The sequence below is a fragment of the Protomyctophum parallelum genome, assembly GCF_964188405.1.
Source record: "Protomyctophum parallelum genome assembly, chromosome: 9".
NCBI classification, from domain to species: Eukaryota; Metazoa; Chordata; class Actinopteri; order Myctophiformes; family Myctophidae; genus Protomyctophum; species Protomyctophum parallelum.
This window is the reverse complement of record NC_139706.1, coordinates 20,726,689-20,747,467: the sequence shown is the minus strand read 5'-3', so window position 1 is coordinate 20,747,467 and position 20,779 is coordinate 20,726,689. Positions and strand designations below refer to the sequence as shown.

The 20,779-nt window shown below is 41.7% G+C and overlaps 2 protein-coding genes across 4 annotated transcripts in view; both read left to right on the top strand.

Moving 5' to 3' along the window:
• The window catches only part of LOC310864845 (fibroblast growth factor 12-like), a 118,354-nt gene that overhangs the window by 6,604 nt on the left and 90,971 nt on the right, over positions 1–20,779 (top strand). The gene's annotated exons all lie outside the window — the stretch shown is intronic.
• On the top strand, positions 417–19,485 carry LOC310864936 (nucleotidyltransferase MB21D2). Its single transcript, XM_083773786.1, has 5 exons — positions 417–695; positions 8,251–8,633; positions 12,282–12,620; positions 17,223–17,546; positions 17,796–19,485. Exons 1-5 carry the CDS (start codon positions 428–430, stop codon positions 18,039–18,041), a joined length of 1,560 nt encoding a protein of 519 aa, XP_083629912.1. The 5' UTR covers positions 417–427; the 3' UTR covers positions 18,042–19,485.

Here is a 20,779-nt window from a genome sequence, read left to right as displayed (position 1 = left end):
CCAAGACACATTTTATATTAATAATTTATATTGAATTAAATGATAATTAATAATTCATTATAATTTACCACGCCTCGCCACCCTCAGTCTATGAAGTCATCAGGAACAAAGTTACATCATTCGGCCTTCAAAATGAAAGTCAATATGTACCCTTTCTTAAATTACAAAAGTGTCATAACCATTATGTAACTGCATAACAATAATACTTATTTATAATTAATTATAATTTATTTTCTATGTATTTGTATAGAAATTATATATATGCAGTCGTGTTTTGTTATGGTATGTACAACCTTTATTGTGTAAACCGGAACCCTATACTTCAGAACACAAGTCTGATGAATACGAGTGTTGACTTGACGACGTCAGGCTGGTGCTCACTGGCACTGTGTTCACTACAGTCAGTCCCACTCTGGCAGGCAGCAACATGGCGGCCACTATGTCCAGTCGGGCTGGTTCTGTGAGCAGCCTGCAGGGAAGCAGCAGCAGTCCCACCGCCACTCCCAGCTCGTCCAACACCAACAACAACAAAGTGCTGCAGCACGGCGTACCCGAGCTGGACTTCAGGTCCGGCGCCAGGATGGAGGAGCTCAACAGACTCATCCAGGAATTCAGCAAACACGACCAGCGGGAGTATGACGACCAGCGGGCGCTGGAGATCCACACGGCCAAGGACTTCATCTTCTCTATGCTGGGTCAGGTTATGTTCTATCTACTGTCTTTATTTTAGATTCTCTATGCTGGGTCAGGTTATGTTTTATTATCTTTTTTTTTATGTTCTCTATGCTGGGTAACTTATGTTTATTATTGCATGTGTTTTTATCATCCTCTGATCAATAAGATGGGAGGGGTGACACATAATAATGTTTGTTATATTATTTATGAGCATATATTCGAGTCCAGACGTACTAAAACAGGTGTGTGTGTGTGAGAGAGAGAGAGAGAGAGAGAGAGAGAGAGAGAGAGAGGAGAGAGAGAGAGAGAGAGAGAGAGAGAGAGAGAGAGAGAGAGAGAGAGAGAGAGAGAGAGAGAGAGAGAGAGAGAGAGAGAGAGAGAGAGAGAGAGAGAGAGAGAGAGAGAGAGAGAGAGAGAGAGAGAAGAGAGAGAGAGAGAGAGAGAGAGAGAGAGAGAGATGAGAGAGAGAAGAGAGAGAGAGAGAGAGAGAGAGAGAGAGAGAATGGGTGAATAATAAATACATATGTATTGTGCTTTATTAAGTCATATTCTCCAATGCTGGGTGAATAGATTTAATGTTATATTAATTTATTTATGAACATTCTATGCTGGGTCAGATTAATTTACTTTATTTTATGAGCGTACTGGCTGAGATATGTTTATTATGGTGTTATTAGATGGGTACTGTACATCATATTATGCATGTGACTAATATTCTCAATGATGGGTGAATAGTACATCAATCTATTTATTTGATTATGATATAATGTATGATCATCTTCTCAATGCTGGGTGAATATATTTAATATGATTTACATCATGATCATCTTCTCAATACTAGCCTGGGTGAGTGTACTATGATGTGATATGACCATGATGCTGGTCAATTACCAACTCAACTCTATAATTTTCTTATACTGTTTGAGGATATCATACCGGTATATGTTTTATAAAAAATATATATATTTATGATCTGAAACGCTGTGTGATAGATCGATAGATAGATAGATAGATAGAATGCAGGGAGGAGAACTCGAATGTCTTGCACAGCGCTTTCGAGTCAATATATATTGATTAGTGTGTGTGTGTGTGTGTGTGTGTGTGTGTGTGTGTGTGTGTGTGTGTGTGTGTGTGTGTGTGTGTGACGTGTGTGTGTGTGTGTGTGTGTGTGTGTGTGTGTGTGTGCGTGCGTGCAGCCTGTGGGTAACGTCAACTGTTGTTAATGTGCTTTTTAATCACCATGGTTTAAACACTGTTGTACATGGTAACTGTAGAGCCTGCTTCTCACCATGCACTGCACGTAGGCCAGTGTTCTGGACACGTCTCTAAACCGCCACATTCGTTATTATCTGCAAATAATTTCACATACACTTCCCCAACCGTCATACATGATATGATACGCATGTTGTCTTCTTTACCTTGAAACGATCCCCTTACTGATGTCAGCACTCAGCTGCAGGGTGATTTTAATCTACTTTATGTTAAATCCATCCTGTCCATTGTTGACAGAAAGTGAATGTTTGAGAGAAGGTTGCAGGAGCAGATAGACACATTAACTACATGCATAGGAGTCAACAACAGAGTTAAAGAGTGTTGAAACCCTATAGGCCGATCTTGCAGTTTGTTTTCTGGTTCAGGTTAAAAACGACTAAATATGGCAGGCCAGCCACCACATAGGACTGACCTTGGCTTGTAGTACTCTACTCCCAAGTTAATAATGGGAGTCTAGATGTAGTTGTTTCAATGTGCGTTGACAATACTGTGTTGACTACTGTCACTGTGAGTATTAATTTGATTAGCTGCAGCTGAGTTGATTACGAAGTCTGCCATCTATCTATTCAAATTTGACACACACGTGCCACACCACTGCAGGGGGTTCAGTACCCGTTGTGCTGTACCTACCCAAAAAGGCTTCTGCCCAGGGTCCATATGGAGCTGGCCTGTCCTGACATCATTCTGACGTCTGCATATACTCCATATTTGGGCATGCCTGACAAAGAACTCCATATATGGGCATAAAAGGGACACAGACATAATATCTAGGTGGGGCATGCATTTCCAACTTGCATCGTTCCAAGTAGGCCAGTGCCCAACAGGCAGCGCTGTAGAGGCTCCAACACATAATCTCTGGGTGGGGCATGCATTTCCAATGTGCATCATTCCAAGTAGGCTAGTGCCCAACGGGTACCATTGTAGAGGCCCCACGGGCACCGCTCTAGTTGTTTTTAATGCGCTGTAGTTTTGAATCTGAACTGGAAAACAAACGACATGAATCAGCCAAGTAGGGGCCCGTGGCCCTTAAGCTGCAGTGGATGTAGTTGAAACAGTCGTCGTAGTAACTGTAGTCTAGGTGACAGTTGAGGAGAGAAAACAACAAACATGTATTCATAGCAGACTATAGTTGTTGCATCTTGATTGGTTGCACGGATGATTACAGCGTAAATAGGCTAAATAGCTTTCAGGTGAATATTATTTAATTGTCAGGCTAATAATTAGCTCAGGTTCTTCTTAACCAGACAAATGGTTTTCTATCAAATACAGACATGGATCGGCACTCAGCAAAGCACCTCCATTACAGTGTGACACTATATATAGATCAGGCTCAGGTTGGGCTCGGGCTCTTTGAACTTCTCCCCTTTCATTGACAATTAAAGGAGAGAGAAGATCAATGAGTCTGTTTTACGTCTGAAGCCTGACAAGGTTGGGAGTGAGAATGTGTTGTTGGATGCGATTCTTCTTCTCAACACGCAGCATAAACAGTGGATGAGTCTCATATACAATGACTTTTCTGCAGAGGGCTGTGTTTTCTTCTTTCGGCTAATTCCACATCGGATCATCTCTTTAAATCTGGTTCTGTTTTCCTCGGTCACTAGACAGAGCCACCTGCATGTTGTCTCTCACTGTATCCAGAAACCACCTCCTTCCTTCCTCTTCTCCTCTTGAGTCTTGGCTGACAGTTCCATGATCTTCAGCATCCTTCTCCCAATGTAGCCCTCATCCCTCCTCTGCACATGTCCGAACCATCTGTTTTTTCGCCAAACCTGCTAACCTGGGCTGATCGTGTCCTGCCTTGTCACTGCTAATACAAATCCCAGTGTCCGTCTGTCTTTTCGTCAGTGCCACCATTTCCAAGCCATACAGTGTGGCTGGTCCCACTATCATCTTATATACATCTTCCCTTTCAATCTTGCTGTTACCCGTCGGAACCAAATGGACCCGTAAGCGTAAGGCTCTATTTGTACACTCACTCACAAATCGTTTGAGAACCACTGCTCTACTCACTCTAGTGCAAAGACAGTAAGCGTTCACACGAGTTCAGCTCAGTCGTTTGTCCTCAAACACGTCAGGGTAAAAGTGTTTCATAATCACATTTATCTCCAATACACTCTGACACCGCTGGCCTAGAGATGAACCTGTGTGCCCACTTGATCAACTACTAGACCTACTGTATGTCTCTCAGATGATGGATAATAATACGTAGCACTTGCCCTAGCCTTGACGACCTTGCAGGTTTATGCAAATGTAATTTAGATGGCATGTTATGCAGACAGATGCCAGCTTGTTGACCTGGCATCCTATACTTTGTATATTTTCAAATTAATTTACATTATATTTGATAGTTTTTGATATTTGTTTAGACTGATCTGTTCTTGGTTTACCCATGATCCTAGATGACTATTTATATGCATTTGATGATGCATTACCTTTGTGTTTATCTTGCTTACTGTATGTTGCTCTAAGAGCGTCTGCTAAATGCCTACATTGTAATACTGACTGTACATACTGTATGATCTAAATACTACAGTATATAATCTAAGACATGTATCAGATTGTAGATGATATGTAATATACATGTAAAAAAAACACAACACAAACCCAAATCCAAGCCAGGAATTCCTGTGCCAAGACGTAATTTCTTTCTTTTTTTTCAAAAGTTTTTTTAGAATAGAAACACTGGCACCTGGTCTGCGTTTCTACTGTAATGTATTGGGATGGATTGTGCTGACTGTGTATCTTAGATTAGAAGTTGGTGATATACAGCTCCATCTCAATGAATTAGAATATTGTGTAAAAGTAAAATTTCTTCCGTAATATAAAGTGAAACTTTGTTGTGCATAAAGTAAAGTATTTAAAACTTTTTTTTTGTTTTAATCTTGATGATTATGGCATACAGCTCATGAAAATAAAAAAATCCTATCTCAACAAATTAGAATATTTTACTTACGAGACCACTGAAATATACAATTATGTATGTATGCAATTAATACTTGGTCTGGGCTACTTTTGAACAAATTATTTCATCAATGGGGCGTGGCATGGAAGTGATCAGCCTGTGGCACTGTTGAGGTGTTATGGAAGCCCAGGTTTGCTTTGATAACAACCGTCAATTAATCTGAGGCACTGTTGAGGTGTTATGGAAGCCCAGGTTTGCTTTGATAACAACCGTCAATTAATCTGTATCTTATGTCTCACACCTTCCTCTTGACAATACAACAGTAATACAAATTTGACTGAGGGACTGCCATTGGATCTTTTAGAATTTTCGATTTTTTCGTTCATGTCATATGAAAGCAGGGAATCATGGCTTCAAATTCACATATTGGTTTTTCAGTTTGAACAAACGGGCTTGAAACTAGTAGTAGTTTTAGCTCTGTGGGCAGGTTCCAAGTGCTGCCTGAAAAGGAAGATCAGCATCAACATAACGCTTGTCAATGTACGGAGGCACACAGTGCTGTATAATATCATAATAGATGGTTGTGTTGAGACTCTGGACTTGACAAAACACAGTGATTTTGGCCATGTTATCTGCTGGTGTTGATCCACTGACAGTGAAAACTTAACAATGGTTTCAACACAGCCATCTTTTTAGAGTACATTGTGCTTCGGTATGTTGACAAGCTTCATGGAGATGCTAATTTTCGTTTCCAGCTTGATTTGGCACCTGCCTACAGTGCCAAAACTACTAGTAACTGGTGTACTGACCATGGTACTGTGCTTAACTGACCAACGGACTGGCCTGACCTGAACCCCACAGAGAATCTAGGTTGTATTGTCAAGAGGAAGGTGTGAGACATGAGTCTCAACAATACATACAAGCATTTACGGCTGTTATCAAAGCAAACCTCAACAGTGACAAAGGCTGATCACCTCCATGCCATGCTCCATTGATGAAATAATTGGTTCAAAAGTAGCCCAGACTAGATCATGTTGGAAGAGTTACAGAGTTACAGGTAAAGAGCAAGGAAAGAAAGTACTGTCATACACACAGCAATACATTATATTATTATATTGTCAATGTAGCTTAAAAGGCGGGAACACCTTTTGGTGTTTTAACTAAGCATTTTGTTATACTTTAACTATTGAAAAATAGCAGATCTACAAGCTCGTAGCACGCCACCGAGTGGTGCGCTACGAGCTTGTAGGTCTGCTATTTTTTGAAAAATCGTGACATTGCAGCACAAATCTTTGAATATATCTTCTTTCAGTAGACTTTTTTTTTATTTGACGTCAGGCCTAAATGGGTTTAAGGCTGTATACATCATATCTGCAATAACCAGTGTTATTTTTCTGTGTAAATTTGGTCTGAAAGAACCAGTAGTCGGCCTCAAAATGCTGTCACATTTTTCTATGTTGAGGTTGCCGTTGCCAATATCACCCAGCCCTTTGTTTGTGGAGGACAACCTTCATTATCATATTGGATCTCCTCCAGAACCGGATTATAAATCCACTAGGCCCTGTCAGCAAATCCCCTAAATGCAACACACACACACACACACACACACACACACACACACACACACACACACACACACACACACACACACACACACACACACACACACACACACACACACACACACACACACACAGAGGCACCTTAGTTATTATTACTTTATTCGGCAGATAAATCTACTCATTCCGTGCAGAAAAACGTTTATTATTCATTGCAGCTGCTAGGAAGAAAGATGTAAAAATGTCATCAGATATATTTAGTATTAATATAGTAACGGAATGTGTAACGGTCCCAGTAAAACAGATTTCCCCAGAATACACCTGTCTGCATGATATCTAAATCTAATAAACAGGTCATCGTTATTTATAGCTAAGATCAAGAATATGTAGCAGTAATTATGGTCATCATCTTTTTCCACTATCATGTAACATTAAAATGGACGATCTCTCCTCTCCTCTCCTCTCCTCTCCTCTCCTCTCCTCTCCTCTCCTCTCCTCTCCTCTCCTCAGTATGTTATTCAATCAGTGCCTCTCTGTTTCAGCTCAGGAATGCTGTGGGTTGCTGCCAGTCTCCTGTTTGTCACCATGCTGTGTGTGTGCGTGCGTGTGCGTGCATGTGCGTGTGCGTGCGTGTGTGTGCGAGCGAGGGAGAACAGACAGTCTGGAGTCAGTGGAGAGGAAGTAACGTGCGATATGCAGAGAGAGAACATCCTCTCTCATCATGTCATCCTGACATAATAAGAACAGAACAGAATAAACCCAAATAGAGGCCAGTAACAACAACATACATCACGATACATCTTGCTTCATGCATCTGCTGTGTTCTGGTCACACAGTCTCGTCTATTATTGGTATTATTATTTTTTTATCATTAATTTTTTTTTCAAAAAGATCTTTTAGACCACCTGAAAATTTATTTCCACTCTAAAATCATCAGGTATTATTACTATATGAGGAATAATGTTTTAAAAAAAGTGTACAGTATTTGTTGTGATATTGTGATGTCAATATATCACAGTTTTTTTCATTGGCACATTTGATTGTCAAGGTTTCAGCCTCCAGGAAGAAACCCTAAATACCAACGGGTCTAATGAAGTACTGTCGCCTCATAAACACATGAAAAACTGGAAAATAAATTTAAAAAATCACGGCACTCGTCTTTAAGAACAATTTTTATGCCTTTATTGATAGGACAGTAGACTGACAGGAAATGGGGAGTGACACACAGCAAAGGTTATCGGGATTCGAACCCGCAACATGCTGTCAGGTTAGCAGCCTAGAGTGCTTGGACCAATACGCCGGTCAGTTTTTCGTCTGAAATTTCTTGAAATCTTGTGAGCTTGTAGATCTGCTATTTTCTGCACGTAACCAAGTGTAAAATAAGCCATTACGAGTTACGTCGCCATCAATGCTCGGCAAAATACATTTCAGTCGACAAATTCAACTGTAGATTTAGTCGACTAAAAACGTTAACACTAAAATATATCGGATAACAAAAATATGCCTAAAATGATTAGAAGAAGTAAGTCGGTAGTGGCTTATTGTCGGTATCAACCGGTAACATGCAGGAGTCTGTCCCCGTTACAATGCGCTAGACCGCGAGAGATAAATTGCTGAGGTGGAGCGCCGCACCTGCCATCAGCTCCCAGTACTTACCGCATGACTTGCTGCACCCAAGCCGTGCTGCTCATACAATGAGTTGGCGGTGCCCGGGATCGAACCCTTGACCTTGTGTTCCAAAGGCAAGAGCTCTACGGACACAAAAGAAATACAATTTTACTCAAAAGACTAAAAGTTCAAATAAAAATTTGCTGTCAAAATCAACTCTGCTCTCTCTCTCAGGCATGGTGCAGAAGTTGGACCAGAAGCTACCGGTGGCCAACGAGTACCTGCTGCTGTCGGGCGGCGTGCGTGAGGGCGTGGTGGACATGGACCTGGACGAGCTGACGGCGTACGCACGCGGCGCCGACTACGACATGGACTTCACGCTGCTGGTGCCCGCGCTCAAGCTGCACGACCGCAACCAGCCGGTGACGCTGGATATGCGCCACTCGGCGCTCTGCCACTCGTGGCTGAGCCTGCGGCTGTTCGACGAGGCCACCATCGCCCGCTGGAAGGACTGCTGCACCGTGGTGGACCACATCAACGGAGCCACCAACTACTTCTTCTCCCCCACACTGGTGGCCGACTGGTTCCACCAGTCCATAGCGCTGGTCCTGCAAGAGGTACGTTATGGGGAGCCTCTAGGGCACTGCTTCCACCAGTCCATAGCGCTTGTCCTGCAAGAGGTACGTTACGGAGAGCCACTAGCGCACTGGTTCCCAAACCTTTTAGCCTGTGACCCAAAAGAGACATTTTATGACTCCCCGGGACCCAAACTACCGTAGTTGAAATAGCAGATCTACTTCGCACCACGTTGGAAAAACAAAAAATTAAGGGACCCATAAAAATGTGTCCGCGACCCACAAATGGGTCCCAACTCACTGTTTGGGAAACAGTGATCTAGGGAATGCAATGGTTGCTTATTTTAATGAAGGAATATTGTAATATTTTGTCATCAATTTGTCGATCTATTTAAAATTATATACAGCCAGGGCCACTTCTTGATTATTCCATTAATTATTTCTGTGCTATCTATGATTATAATCGTACCTCCTAGGCTAGGGTACGGCATCAGCCATCTATGAACATGTTTGTACCCCCACCTCACTGATGACCCGGAGATGAAACAGCGGGTCATTACAATGGGAAGTGAATGGTGGCAAGGCTTAGCTGTGCTTATGCTACCACCTAGCGGACATAGAAAGGATTGATAAAAAACACATAGATGGCACAATCTCTCCGAAAACAATGGATAGTTTCAGCCCTAGTATAGTAGGTTATATCAGTCCATACAGTATCTGTGGTATATCAGCTCATCACGTTATTAGAGCCATTATCAGTGCTATCATAATATCCATAATCCTAGCTTGTATTTACAATTTACAAAGAAGCTTCTATCATGGTCTGAAATGGTTATGATATCATTAATTTGCATTAGGGATGAGAATTATCGATTAATTTGTTAATTGATAATTGATACGTTTTGATAACATAATCGATCAATTAACCGGTTAGTAAGATAAGCAGCGTTTTATTGATCTGAGAATCTTAATTTCCCTCAATGTCTACCATAAAAATTACATTTGCTGATCTACAGAAATAATGCAAAAGGCATATTTGGACCATTTGAGATACAGGGCCAGGCAATGGCATCTTTGTATGTGGAATAAAATGAAATGAAAAGTGCACTGTCTTGTCTGTCACATCACATGCAAAAGCAGAGACGTTTCTGTGCCTACGACTTTGTTTTAACCGGCCCACATGTTGCGTTCCTCAGCCACGCGTGCAGACAGCATTACATTCACAGGAAAGGTTCATGTTTTAGGATGTTATTAGAGAAAGTAAAAGATGAGATTTATTGTTTTTTCATTTGCTGCTTTCTTTCATTTTAGGGATTTTAGCTGTTTTTGACAGGGGGGTGGGGGGGGCATTCGAGCATGGGGCTAAATATGTTTTACAACATTTTATAGCGATTTATTTCTTAATTATTTACTATAGTCCTAAACCCCAGGAAATTTCATCTGGCCACAAAAGATCACGAGTTCTACTGAATGTGTCAAACTGACATATTGACACACAGTGTGGCTTCCCCCCAGTAGGCTACCTTCACATTCAGTAGATCCTGTGATTTTGTTTGTGGCCAGATGTAATTTCCTGGGGATTATTAGGACTATAGTAAATAATAAAAAAAATAATTGCCATAATATTTTGTAAAAAGAAAATACATATTTAGCCCCATGCTCGAATGCCCCCGCCCCCCTATCAAAAACAGCTAAAATTCCTAAAATGAAAGAAAGCAGCAAAACACTCAAATTTTACTTTCTCTAATAACATCCTAAAACATGAACCATGAATAAAGTTGTCCTTTAATTGAATCATTTCTAACGGCATATATTTGAATGGCAAGCTCCACCTCCCCCCGGAGGTGAAGTTCATCCTGGACTCTCATATTGATTACATAACTGCAGGGGTATTTATATTCTGATAAACGTTTAGATTTGTTTTTGCATGTCATATACAGTCTTATCAAGGACATCCTATCTGATCATTTCATTCAGTGCTCATGTAAATTAATCGTCAATGAGATTAAAATAAGTTAGGAATGAACGCGACTGGCTCCTGTTGCTGCGGCTGACAAGGACACACATGGGATTCAGAATGAGTTTTGGGTTACAGTGTGCGGCTGATAATGGAAGTGACTGTACTGTAGTATACATAAAGGTCCCAACATTTCATGGCCATCTGATCTGTGATAGTTCTAGCACTGAAATGTCTATTCATGTTCCACAACTGTTCATCAAATGGATAATAATAATTAATGTCCATTATCGAAGGCAAACGCAATATAGACATATTTCCTATAGACACAGACAGACTAATTGTAATGTGTTGCTGCCTGCACATTACAACAGTACAAAACACTGATGTTGACCTACGGTACAAAGCAATACTCACTCCCAATTTCCTGCCGTAATCTGACGACTCACCTTTTCAGACTCCACCTCAGCCTGTAGCACTTAACCTATTATATATGACCATGCAGTCATTTGTTCTCATGTTTTAGTTAATATGTAATGTAATATGTAACAAATGTGATACCATGTTATTTTACGTATTTAATATTCTAATATTTCTTTCCAAAGAAGACAGACATAAAGGAATAAAAAAGAAAAAAAAGGAAAAACAGGGCATAATTTAAAAACAACTCATCATTACAATAAGTTACACTGCTAAAGAGTGTAATTATTAAAAGTGGCTGCCAGATAACAGAACTTGCTTGAATTGTCCATCATATCATAACAAATTCTAGTCTAGTCCATATATGTAATATACAAGTAAGTTCCGATGCCAAGTCTTGAAGTGAGGTACAACACATGCCAGGATGAGTGCTCATAGCCGGGTAACACATAGAGAACAAGTTATTTAGAGAGATACCACGTTCAATATTTACCTGGTATCCCTATAGTTTCATTGTACAGATAATTTTCTGATAATACATTGTTGTTTAGACTGATGCGAGGTTCTTGGTTTACCTGTGATAGAGAGAGAGAGATATGTTCCAGACTATAGTAATTATCCGACTTTATTTATAGTGTAAAAAAGTTTTGTATTTATTATTCCTCCCCCTGTGACGTCATGTGGGTCAATACATCATCATCAGACATCATCATCATCATACTGTACATGGTGAGCTACTCAAGCCACACTGTTTCTTCATTGTAGTCGGTGCAACCACCCTTGCAATTTCCCCAAATTGCAAAATCTGTAGTTTAATGTGTTGTGTGTTATAGATCCAGAAGTATTTCCTATGTAGACAGACATGATTTGGTAGACACGTTTTGTGGTGTTGTGTGTTTAGATCCAGAAGATATTTCCTATATAAGTAGACAGACAGACAGACAGACAGACACATTGTACTGTGCTGTGTCTTGTATAGATCCAGAAGATATTTCCTATATAAGTAGACAGACAGACAGACACATTGTACTGTGCTGTGTGTTGTATAGATCCAGAAGATATTTCCTATATAAGTAGACAGACACATTGTACTGTGCTGTGTCTTGTATAGATCCAGAAGATATTTCCTATATAAGTAGACAGACAGACAGACACATTGTACTGTGCTGTGTGTTGTATAGATCCAGAAGATATTTCCTATATAAGTAGACAGACACATTGTACTGTGCTGTGTGTTGTATAGATCCAGAAGATATTTCCTATATAAGTAGACAGACAGACAGACACATTGTACTGTGCTGTGTGTTGTATAGATCCAGAAGAAGCCGCAGAGAGGCATGCCGCGGGTGGAGAAGGTGGAGCGCAACGGGACGGTGATCTCGGTCATCCTGGGCGTGGGCAGCAGTCGCATGCTGTACGACATCGTGCCCGTGGTCTCCTTCAAGGGCTGGCCCGCCGTGGCCCAGAGCTGGCTGATGGAGAACCACTTCTGGGACGGCAAGATCACAGAGGAGGAGGTGATCTCCGGCTTCTACCTGGTGCCCGCCTGCTCCTTCAAGGGCTGCAAGGAGAACGAGTGGCGCCTGTCGTTCGCCCGCAGCGAGGTGCAGCTCAAGAAGTGCATCTCGTCCAGTCTGATGCAAGCCTACCAGGTGAATGTGTGCAAATCTTTGAATATATATTCTTTCACAGCGAACGTCTTTAACTAAAATATTTGCTTCTGGGTGGTCCCTGGAACAACATAATTTCCGATGGGGGTCGGCAGCCAGATACATATATTATTCGGGGTCCTTGACATGAAATAGTTTGAGCACTGATATAGAAGGCATGCCGCATGATCATGATTTAGAAGACGTTTTGTAGAATCTGGTCTCAGCTCTTAATGGGTTATTTATACAGCACATGTACAATGACCAAGGGTCAACCAAAGTGCTACACAAGGTCAGGTTAAAAACAAGCAGACGGGGGCGCCCGCTGACCTAATGGTCCAGGCCACATATACATGAGTATTTTGGCCGATTGCTGGGTATAGACCACTCCCCCCTCTAGTGGTGTAAACTGGCAAGCACTTCTGGTATCTATCTGTCTGTCAACTTAGCTCTAGCACAACAACTTAACGTAACAACACAAAACCAACTCTGGCTTGACAGCACGTTGCGTGTTCGAGTCCCGTTCAGGATGACCTTTGCTGCATGTCTCTCCCCGTCTTTCTCTCCCTCTTTCCTGTCATTCTTCACTTGTATCTATCAATAAAGGCAAACGGAAATAAGAAATGGGAATAAAAACAGCATTTGAAGATATGCAATAAAATAAGGGTCAGGGCTATTACGATCAAACCGTGTTGAAAGCCAGGGAGAAAACCTGTTTTGAGCAAAAATTTCAAAAACGGTAAAGAGCAAGCTGAACGAATGTTAGGGGAAAAGTGTTCCAGAATCTGATGCTCAGGTTCACCTCAACACAACACATGAAATTCGACCGTGAGTTTGTGTTGCTCTGCAGGAGTCCAGCCGTCTAAGAGGGTGTGTGTCTGCGAACCGCAGTGCCGATTTTATAATGGAATGGGGGGCTCTGATCGCCCACACTGAGTCATGCTAAAATCATGCTAAAATATAAAAAATAACAAAAGCTAAATTTATATATATTTAACATTCTAGTTAATGTCGGCATCAAACGAATGAATATTTAAAAACTGTAATAACCAGTAATCCTGGTCACTAAACTGCCTCCCCCTGGCCAGCCGGGGCGCCTGATGGAGGGGAAAGGAACTGGTTGGAATAGCGTGTTCCTTCCACGCGCTACGTCCAACCAGGGAAACTCCCCCCTGTCAGGTGTAAAGGAGCAACTTGGACACTCATGCAAGAAGGAAGCATGAGTTCAAGTCCGTTGCTCTCTCCCCAGGTTGACGGAGGGTGTATAGAGCCCAGGATCACATTAGATAATTGACACAGGGGTGAAAAAAACTTGTGGGGAAAAAAAAGAAAAAACTGTAATTACTCTGGTGTGTAATGAGTGAGGGACATTGCATTTGATTTGCAATACAACGTAACAGATGCATGGTGCACTGAATGAAGGCCTTGTAAAATGGATGAGGCTGCATGTGCAATTTACTGTTTGTCACCAACATAGCAATCAGAGACGTACACAATATGTCACCACAATCAATCACAGATAGGAAAGTAGCTTCCACAAGCCTTTTCTTGGCATTGGAAGTAAAGCTAGATTTATTTATTGAAATAAAATCCAACCCTTCATTTAAGCTCTGTTCAGATCAAAGTTTAGTTTTTTTGGGGGATCAATAATTTTTGTTGGATTTTTACACCAATGGGCTATATGCAGTTATGCACACAGAATAACACTTCCTACTTCCGGGCCACTTCCCTACTTCACAGGTTTTACAGATGATACTAATTAAGGCTCTGTTCCATTTAGTGTGCAATGGTTCTTAACTTTGAGTGCACATACGTGGCCATTTGGAACCCACTAAAGAACACTAGAGACCCACTGGTTTAGCAGAGTGTTTCCAGTAAGCCAACACACACAATAACAGCACCCTGACTCTGTTTGACCGGAATGGAACAGAGCCTTCCTTCATTAGTATCATCGGTAAGTAGGGAAGTGGCCCAAGTTATTTCCAAAATGGCGTGTGTCCGTTGAGCCAATTCCCCATGTGTGTATTATTATAGTCCCCGTCTCTGCCAACCCATATTGTTTGGTCTGTGATGGGTTTAGACTGCTGAATCACCCCGCCCACTCAGTCCTGCTGGACCATTACCGGCCATTCCAGCAATGATTTCATCCCGTACCACCCGTAGGTTATTTTCAACCGGCCGCTCCCCTCTGCAGTGAAGTTTTAAGTACCGCCTGCTTCTGCAAATGCCAACAGAAAGGCAGCATGAGAGACAGAGAGAAACAGGATTTGGCCATTTCAGCACCACGGACAGAGGCACAGTGGCTTGGGCAGAAACCATCCTATCTCCACATTTTAACATTGTTTTTTTTCCCGTAAATGTAACAACCTACTTGATCATACTACAGCGTCACACACAAGTGTCAAAAGAAAAGTAGCAGATCCACAAGCTCGAAACGTGGCACAAAGCGATGCCTTTTGAGCTTGTAGATTAGATTCTTTAGCCGTTTTATTTATTTGAATCCTGAAAAGTAACAGTTTTGAACATGAGGTTTCCACCCGACAGAGCATCAGCAGGTACCAACCAACCAATTTCAACCAATAATATTGACGCCTGTCAAACAAGCTTCCACACAGAACTGTGATCCATCATCATTCTACAAACACTAGAGGGCAGTGCTGGGTGCTGTATACAGTAGCCGTATGCAAGATGGATGGAGGATGATCTAATTTAAAGATAAACGGTACTCTAAATTAAAACACTACACTATGGCCAATGCAGTGACAAAAATTATTCAGCACTGCCTTGTTTGATGTTTTACTTTGTGATTGAGATCAAACACAAAAATGCGTCATAAATTAACAATACAAAAATGTTATACTCACCAAATACCATGTATTTAAAGACAAGGTAAATGGCCGTATGTCTTACCTTCTCGTGTATGGTTACAAGAACCAACATTGTTGGTCAAATTACATAACAATAGTGTCTGCAAAATGATTTCCACAATGTTTGGAATTGGCCCATGTCTCTTCTGAATGTGTCAATGCCAGCCAACTGGACCTGAACCAAGACACTTTAAAAAAAAATGTTTATGTGCACTGACAACTGGAAATACACTTGACAATGGCAATCCACCTTCCTGCCCCTACTACTGCTATAAAAATGGTTTTATTGGATGGAATGGACCCTTTTCAGGCATGTTGACAACTTGACAGGTAAACAGCTGAAGGTGATAAAGTTAAATGTGGGATGTGGTTTATTTTAGGTGCTTTACTGTGTGGCGCTGGCAGCAGAAAATGAAATGTATAGTTGTCCATGCTTGGCACACAGTAACATCTAAATAAATAAAGTGTTCAGGTTGCAGCAAAACCTGATTTGTTTCTCAAATCTGATCTTTAGGAATGACTGTCCACACTGTTATTTGCATATGATCAGATTGGATTTGTGTATTCCAATATCGCTCTCCTATTTGCATTGGTTGCTGTGGTAATAACCTGCAATCATACAACCAAGTTTCAATCAGGCTGCAGTGTCTTGTGTGTCCAGACTTAAACACGTCTTTCAGTAGATTTTAATCACACACAAGGACGACCTCACCCACTTTCAACCTATCTTAATTTATTCGTTTATATTTCTACTACTTGGTCTGTGTCCCGCCTACCAGCAACATTATCATTAGGTAGGATTTGTTTTTCACATTTTTTGTTGTTGTATTACGCCAGAATAATATAGCATTGTAACTTTCCAGGAATAGAAAGACTGGCTTGTCACTGGTAGGCGGGATTCTAAAACTGTCCACAGCCCTCCTCTGAGACACTGACCGAGGTGACAATAATGGTACCATATTATCATGAGCATCAGTGAGGACCAAATCGGTGAAGTCGTCCTATAAGACTTGATCAAAACCAATCTGGTCATAAATCTAATTTGGGCTGAACATATAATAGCCCCAAGCTTGTTCTGCTCATACGTTGTGTTGAACTAAACCACACCCACAATTAATGTTATTATGTTCAGCTGTTTTTACCCATCAAAATGTCCATGCGGATGTTTACAGTGTCATCTTTGTGTATTTTCCATTTTCCTGGAAATGACAAACTCTAAATTACATTAACAATAATCAATGAAACTAAAATCTGAAGTTATTTGAATCTCTGGCTTCACTGTCATTATCCTCCGTAGAAGCACTTTTTGTTCTATTCGCTGTCTTGAATTCATGTTTTTGCTAGAAAATTAGAATACTTGATAAACTGCAACAACATCAAAACGATATCAAAACTCTGTTCATAAACTCCAACACAACTGTAACAGTATAATCCATTATGTCTTGTATCCAGTTCATGTCCTCATTATTTCCCAAACACTGCATTTGTTGCTCTATTTTACTATTTTAAAACACTTCCGGGCCCGTTTTTTGCTGTGATTCGTTGATATGTAAAAGGAAAAAAAAATGAAGAAAATAATTGATAGCTGCAGCCCTAAAACGAATCAATAACGTCATCTGATCTGTGATGTTGGTGGTGCTGGAATCCACTCAGCCCTCCATGGTGTCTGTATGATTGATGCTCGCAGACCTTGCAGAGAGTGAGCGGACAGTAACTCATCTCTCTCTCTCTCTGACAGGCGTGTAAAGCCATCATCATCAAGCTGCTGTCGAGGCCCAAGGCCATCAGCCCGTATCACCTACGCTCCATGATGCTGTGGGCGTGCGACCGCCTCCCGGCCAACTACCTGTCCCAGGAGGACTTCTCGGCGCACTTCCTGTTGGGCCTCATCGACGACCTGCAGCACTGCCTGGTCAACAGGATGTGTCCCAACTACTTCATCCCGCAGTGCAACATGCTGGAGCACCTGGAGGACGAGGCGGCGCTGCTCCACGCCCGCAAGCTGTCGTCGGTGCGCTCGGACCCCACCGAGCACCTGCGCACCACCATCGAGCACGCCAAGGTACTGTATATGTTTAGGTGTAAATATGTTGGGGTTTGTTTTTCAGTCCTTGTAAAAAACCTTTAGTTGTACAGTCTTGTAGCAAAGCCAATATCCGATGTGAGAAAGCACGCGAGGACCCACACAGGGGAAAAACCTTTACAGTTTGTGATAAAAGCTAATAAATGAATAAATTATTCTCAACTATGCCCAGAAAACAAATTTCACCCACTTTTGAAACTGATGTGACAAAGCTGATTCTGATTCCAGGCGGCCAACCGGCTGACGTCGGACGCCCAGTGGCGCGGCGGAGGAAGCGGCGTGGGGGGAGGGGTCGGGGCCAACGGGCTGCCCTCGCCCCAGTCGGACGCCGGTGGAGACAGCCAGCCCGACGACCGGCTGGCCAAGAAGCTGCAGCAGCTGGTCACCGAGAACCCTGGGAAGTCCATCTCGGTGTTCATCAACCCCGACGACGTCACGCGACCTCACTTCCGCATCGACGACAAGTTCTTTTGATCCCTTTCCTCCTTCTCCTCTGAAGACATGACGAGAGACGGAGAGGGAGGAGGTTCTCCTTCTTGGTTGTGCTCCTCTTCTCTTGTTTTATTAAGTCCTTACTCCTTCCCTCCGTTTTCCTCTTAGAGGAATCACGGTCGAGAGGAAGGACACGTCCTCTTCCTCCATTCCGTTTGAGGTGTCCTTCAAAGGAGTTTCTCCTGGACTGAAATTGTCCCCTCCTCTTTTGATGTCCTCCTCTCTCTCTTCCTCCTTGTTTAATTTGAGTGAAGTCAAGTGAGGTAATCGTCTAGTTATGTCTGCCACTTTTCTTAATTTTTCTATCTTTTTTATATCCTCCCTTCTTGCCTTCTTTCCTGACTTCCTCCCCTCCTCACTGCGTGCCCTGTGTCCTCACCTGCTGAAGGCCTTCTGTGATGAACAAGGTGCATTTTTACACTGTAGGTTGGAGGGAGAAAATCCACCTTAAAATACAGTTCACACGTCATTCCACCTTATCCGCAGCTCAGTCGAGATGATGACGTTCCAAAATGCATTTCATTATTTATTTATTTTCACCTGAAATTCAGGGACTCAGATATTTCAAACATACAGGGGGTCATGACTGGTATCTGTAAGGTTATGTTCACACTGGCAGTCCAAATCAGATTGTTTTTTAATCCAGCCTGAACAAGCAAAAACCCAAACACAATCAAATCTGAATTGATTGATTGATTGAATACTTTTAACAGTTGGACACTGGGGTGTGTTCCAGTCCAGTGCGGACAGTCAGTCCTAAAGATCAGAAACTAAACTGATTTGTCTACAGTCTGAACAAAGCCCAAGACATTCAACTCTGCTGTTCACATAGTGTTAGCTGTTTCAGAAGAGAACGAAACAATATGTAAATCGTTAGAATGACATTGCATATAACAAAAAATATCACACAGATCGGATTCATGTTCATACGTTAAACCACTGACACTTTTATCTAGAGAAATTTGAAACAAGTGCAATTGTAGAATAGGCTTTAATTACATCCCCACAGCCATTGAATGATGTAGAATTAGTAGGGACTCTGAGATTGAACTCTGTGGAGCACCAGAAGAAAGTGGATTGTGTTTTGGGGGTTGAATTGTAGCAGTTTGGGGAATGTTTTGAAACCCGTTTAGAGGAGGGTTGGTACTAACACTAGATGGAACTGTAAATATATACATAGAATGAAGTGAAGAGATGGTGCTTTGAACACGTAGATAGAGACCTGCTAAGCCCAGTTCATACTTTGACATATGACGGTATCCCGTGCCGGAAATGGCCATCTATAAGCTCACAACGCGCCGCGGATCATGTGACACGCTGTGAGCTTATAGATTGGCTTATTTTCAGTATGTGACACCGTCGTATGATGGAATTAGGAATCAGGGCTGACGACTCAGGTCTGATTTTGCACAGAATGTTAAAAAGATTGAGAAAAAAAAAGATGTACAAAAAAACAATCCCTCTCTTTCTCTGATACTGGTCACTCTGTTTTCTGAGGAGAATCGTGCAACTATGATTCATAATTATAGATGTGTCATATCTGTGAGAGGGAGATGTTTCTTTTAGACCCACACGAAGATAATTACATTGTCCTTTTCTCTTTCCACGTTTCTCTACAGTGAGCTACATTGGTTTGTATTTTATGTTTTAGCAGAGTTATGCTTTTCAGTGTACTGTAACTTGATGAATCTTGGGTAAGTAATGTTTTTTTCCCCAATTTAGTCATTATGCCAGTTCACCCACTCTTGTGGAGTCTCTGTCAATTCTGACCGTGTAGAAGGGTGTAGACGAACACATTTCTCCTCTAATACTCGTAAAGTTGTCAACCTCTTCTCACTTGACAGTGATTATTTCACTGGGAGGGCATAACGCATGTGGATGAACACTGTCCTTGATTTATACGATGCACAATCAAGTATAAGTAGTTATTCTCCCCAACAGATTTACAAGCTAACAAGGTCGACGTGCTATGTTGGCTTGTAGGCAACACGCTTGCACTATTGCATATAAATTAGGCTTCAAATGGTGGCTAGTAACTTGTGTTCACATGGTGCTAGTACAGTGGTCATGTGACCATCCGCTTGCGACAAGGTTGCCACCCGATAATGACTTGTCTGTAGAGGTCTACAAAGTCTTAAGATGTTTTGAACGGAATTATATGAATTCATTCATACAAGGCCATATAGGGATAAGTACATAATGCAGACCTGTAATCTGGAAGGTGTGCTGTTGTATCGATGTTAACATTGGGTTTAATCAGGTGTTACCTTATTTATTGTTTATTCTGGTTTTAAGACGGTCTCAATGTTGCAGTCTCTGGAACAGAATGAATGCGTTTCCATTGTACGTATTGTGTTGTTTCGCTGACATTGAACCCCCTGTGTTAGTTAACTCATCCCAGAACGGTTCCTGGAAGAAGGAAAAAAATAAAAGCTAATGCCAAAATACTTTCAGAGAACCGTCTGATATTCACCACACCCTCGTCCTCAAGTGCAATTAGTGAACACACACACCCACACACTATGCAGATATGCTCATAGATCTACCTGTGTTTTATCAAGGCAGGCGCGGTCTTTGAAACAGGAGGCATGTAATAATACAAATAATAATGCTGATAATAAACATCTCTCAAAACATATTAACATACTTTTCGGACAGAAGAACCACCCAACATGCCCAGCCCACAACACCCTAATGTTGCGTTCAGTCCGTTCACACGG

What these genes read in the sequence shown, in the direction of transcription:
- LOC310864936 (XM_083773786.1), top strand. Translation starts at nt 428, where the DNA reads ATGGCGGCCACTATGTCCAGTCGGGCTGGTTCTGTGAGCAGCCTGCAG. An exon ending in GTCTGATGCAAGCCTACCAG is followed by an intron (nt 12,621 to 17,222) that starts GTGAATGTGTGC and finishes TCTCTCTGACAG; the next exon opens with GCGTGTAAAGCCATCATCAT. An exon ending in CCACCATCGAGCACGCCAAG is followed by an intron (nt 17,547 to 17,795) that starts GTACTGTATATG and finishes TTCTGATTCCAG; the next exon opens with GCGGCCAACCGGCTGACGTC.